The 4,254-nt window shown below is 49.5% G+C and overlaps 1 protein-coding gene across 1 annotated transcript; it reads right to left on the bottom strand.

The window, feature by feature from the left end:
• Positions 1 to 2,666: 2,666 nt before the first annotated feature.
• Positions 2,667 to 4,081, bottom strand: ACA1_278460 (alkaline serine protease; the record flags this gene model as incomplete). The annotated part of the gene is made up of 7 exons (XM_004344588.1): positions 2,667 to 2,785; positions 2,868 to 3,221; positions 3,288 to 3,444; positions 3,527 to 3,567; positions 3,595 to 3,689; positions 3,780 to 3,877; positions 3,974 to 4,081. The coding sequence occupies 7 exons, from the start codon at positions 4,079 to 4,081 to the stop codon at positions 2,667 to 2,669; spliced, it is 972 nt and encodes a 323-aa protein (XP_004344638.1).
• Between the last annotated feature and the right edge of the window lie 173 nt (positions 4,082 to 4,254).

The raw sequence follows: 4,254 nt of genomic DNA, 5'->3' as shown, positions 1-4,254 counted from the left end.
AGTTGTTTGTCCCACTTATCATTGTTGATTGTCAGCCTCACCATCCACTTGGGAAGTGGGCAGCAGCAGTGTCATTTGCTGTCTTGGATGCTGGGAATAGGGAGGGCATTGAGTCTGAAGGCATTGTCATCCTCCTTGTGAGTTACCTGTTGTAGTTTGTGTCCATGACTGCATATGAGACATTGAGTGCCCTTTCAAAATGTCTGTAGAATTCTTCAAGTGACTCATCCTTACATGGCTTGATATTGCCTGTGTTTGTGTGTGTGTGTGTGTGTGTGTGGTACTTTTAGTTTGCTTTTTCTCCTTCCTAAAAGTACCACACCCCAGGGCATGGTTTTACATACAGGCAATATCAAGCCACTTGAGGATGAAAACAAAAAGCAAACTAAAAGGACCACAGCTCAGGGCGTGGTTTTACATACTGGCAAACAGGTCAGTTACTGTGTTATGTTGAAAGTCAGCCACAGTCAGGTGAAGGTCTGGATTGAACTCTTGAAATGCATAGCTGGTTGGAGAAGGCCTTGGGCTCTAGTGGTCCACCACTCTATTGGTTGTTTTTTTTGTTACCATGGTAGTGGAAGTGATGGTTGTGCAACAGTGGTGGCATTGGAGGTCATGGCAATGGTGGAGATTGGCAGGCCAAAAGGAGTGGTGGTGGCTGCAATGACCTGGATTGGTGCTGCCACTGCAGCCACTCCTGTCCTGGTGGTGGGCACCACTGATGCCACTCTGGCAGGTGATGCAATTGCTGCAGCTGCTGCAGTGGCGGTGGTGGTGATGGTGGTGATGGTGGTTGGGTGAGGTGGTGGTGGGTGGGCCAACTTGGGGATAACCCATGGGCCAGACAAGGTGGCAAATGGCAGCTGTGGATGCAGGGGCAAGGAGAGCAGCATGGGGAAACCAAAGGGTTGGGGTTGGTACTGCAGACAATGTTGAAGTGCTGCTGCCATTACTGCTGGCAAGCTTGAAGAGTGTTGGGGGTGGGGAAGCAGTAGAGCTGGTTGATGTGGGTGTGGTGGCTTTGCACATGCATGTACTCACTCACTCTCTCTCTCTCTTCTCTCTCTCTCTCTCTCTCTTGTTTGATGTGTGTGTTACAGAGCTGAAAAGACAAAAGTGACATTTCGTGCTGTTGCTCATGAAGAGGCATGTAACAGTCACATTTCATGCCAAAATGGCAACTATGGAATGTCAAATATTTTTTGCAGCCATTCATGACATTAATACATCTGATGGTGCACAGCACACATAGACACATAATTTCATGTATGCACACACACACACACGCACACACACCACACACCACACACATTTTTATTTGAGTGAGAATACAAGTTACCACACCACCCTGAGGTGTGGACTTTTTCTTTCTCAAAAGGCATAACCTCCTTCACAAGCCACACCCAAATGGTGGTTCAATCTCTATCCTTCCATCCATGCTAACCCTTGAATGACCAATATCTCTCTCTATCCATCTCTCTCTGTCCAAGGTAGAAAAGATAGAGAGTGAGAGAGAGAGACTCCGCGCTTAGCCACCTCAAATCTTCATAGCCATAAAGAAGGCCTTCAAAAACTGGGCTAGCCATTTTTTCCAGAATTTTATGATTTTTCTTGGCCTCCATGTGATTTTCCAAACATTAAAAAAAGCCTTTCTGCCACGCGGCCTTGTGTCGGAACGCCATACTCGTTGCACGTGTATAGCTACTTGTTTTGTAGCCTGATTTTTGCTCTACACGAATACAACCATATCGTGTCGCCTGCATGAGGTCGGCCTGATTTAACAAATAAATACACAAAAAATAATTCATGGAAAATCAAAGAAAAACGGAAAACTCGCTTGAACGATTTTATTGCCAAAAAACAAAGGCATATCTAGAATGATGGGCAATTATCGATCAAGATGATATATAGAAGATGTTATGAGCACCATTGAAAAGGTCAAAGAGTACCTAAACTAGACCCCTAAACCCTAAACCCTGCTGTGTTCAAAGGATCTTCTCTTGTCACTCACTCTGTGTTCACACTACCTCCATGACCAAGTTGTCAACTACCACTGATGCACAATCATTTGGATAGATCATTTGCTGAATCTGAATTGGCTGGTGAGGCTCCCCAAATTTTCACACACCTGCAGATCAATCACATAGACAGCAACCACTGGACCAGCCATTGCATCACACCAATGCTCACATCACTCAATGTTGGTGTCAGGTCATATAAAGGGATCACCAAGGCCATCCAAGGGTCATCCTTAGAGAGGATCACATTGAGGATCTGAGAACCCATTTCACAGTCAACAGGGCACTACATCTTGTCCAAGATCCTGCATAAAGCAAAGGCAGATTCAGTGACCTGCTCAGGCTGGGGTGGATCAAATGCTACACAAGAGGCTCCTCCATCTGCCTCAAGTACATCACTTTGGCCTCAAGGCAATTTCATTCCACACCCCACAACACCAGCATAAGAGTATAAACCACAATGTATTTGCTGTAGTGGGTCTCTTGCTTCTGTTGATGCTGTGGGTGGTGATCCAGTCCATGTGTCTGTGCTGTTTGTTGCAGAAGAGAAGCCAGGTGGTCTTGGACGGCACGACGCTGACGACGCCTAACCTGTCAGTTTTTATTTTGGGTACCTAGAGAGCACCACAAGCCCACCAGAGAGGTGGTTCAGCAGTTCGTGTAAAGCAGCTTGTTGGGTGTGATCTCGCAGGACGGTGGCAGTTGGATGAAGGGGCACGCCAGGTCAATCACCCCATTGGTGGAGTCGGCATGCAAGGCTGCCTTGACTGAGATGGACATTTGAGCCGAAGTTAGTGCGCACTGATGATCGTAATCTTGGGTGGGTGCTTATGGATGGATTGATGGTACCTTCAGCAGGGCTATACTTGGGGGACTGGCTGAGCACAAGGGCGGCAACGCCAGCAACGTGAGGGGATGCCATCGAGGTGCCAGTGAGAATGTTGTAGGTGGCGTTGGGTGGCGAGCCTCTCTGATCAATCCAAGCGGACTTGATGAGCTGACCGGGCGCCCCAATGTCGACGCAGGAGCCGTAGTTGGAGGACGCCACGCGGCAGTCCTGGGCAGCTCCGGTCTCTTCATTGGTTCCGATTGTAGTGGCCAGTACAGTGATCGCCAGGGGTTCGCTGGAGGGACTGAAGTCACAGGCGTCCGTGTTCGTATTGCCAGCAGCAACGACGACGGTCACTCCACTCTGGACAGCAGCTGGCGGGTCGCATTTTGGTGAACATGAAGGCATGCACAGAAATCAGAGTGAGTGTTGGTCGGTACCGGCCACTGCGGCATTCGTAGCGCTTGACTTCCCACTACCGACAGACACGTTGGCCACAGAAGGGCGTCGACGCCTTCGCGCCTCGTTAACAGTCCACTCGATCCCTTTCAGGACAGCTCCGTTCTTGCCCAATCCATTGCAACCAAGCACTTTCACCTAGAGCACGTTGTGAGAGCATGGTCAGTCAACGTCAACAAAAGCCACGCCAAAACGTCTACGCCTATCGATATGATCGTACTGCTATCACGGTGGCATTCTTGGCGACACCGTAGAGCGCACCTGCAACAGTGCCGGCAACATGAGTACCGTGCCCATTGCAATCAGTGTCGATCCCGTCCTCCGCCAAGTTCACAGCCCACTCTGCTCTCTTTCCAAACTCGACGTGGGTCGTCAGAATCCCCCTGTCACATACATGAACAACGTTGGATGGTAAGGTGGTAGTGGTAGTGTAGTAGGTTACAACGCTGGCTGGAGCGGAAAGGTGTGCGTACGTGTCGATGATGTAGACGTCAACGCCCTGACCGGCAGAGTTGTAGTTGTAGTTATCGTCAATCATGTCGATGCTGTGCGTATCAATACGATCCAAGTTCTGGATAGTGGGGGGTGATACACAGTGCAACGTTGGTACCATCGATGCTGCTTCAAGGTTCAACGGTTGCCATCACAGGTGGTGGGGTGGCCTTACCCAGATAACATCCTTCTGCAAATGGCACTTCTCTTCCTCATTGACGTGCATGATTTGATGCTCTTCAATAACGGAAACAGCAGGGTGAGTTCGCAGCTTCTGCACCATACTGCACTCACCACAAGTGGCACGAACGTTAAGAAGTCAAAAGGGCAATGTGTCTAATACAGACAGGAGACGTGGTACGTACGCGGGCGAGAGCTTGGCGGAGATGGCGCGGAAGCTGTCGCGATGACGTGCACGTTCTTCACCTCGCTGCCATCAGTCGCGGCAGTGAATGC

The sequence above is a fragment of the Acanthamoeba castellanii genome, assembly GCF_000313135.1.
Source record: "Acanthamoeba castellanii str. Neff unplaced genomic scaffold scf7180000084776, whole genome shotgun sequence".
Lineage (NCBI taxonomy): Eukaryota > Discosea > Longamoebia > Acanthamoebidae > Acanthamoeba > Acanthamoeba castellanii.
This window is presented reverse-complemented; position numbering and strand designations above follow the sequence as displayed.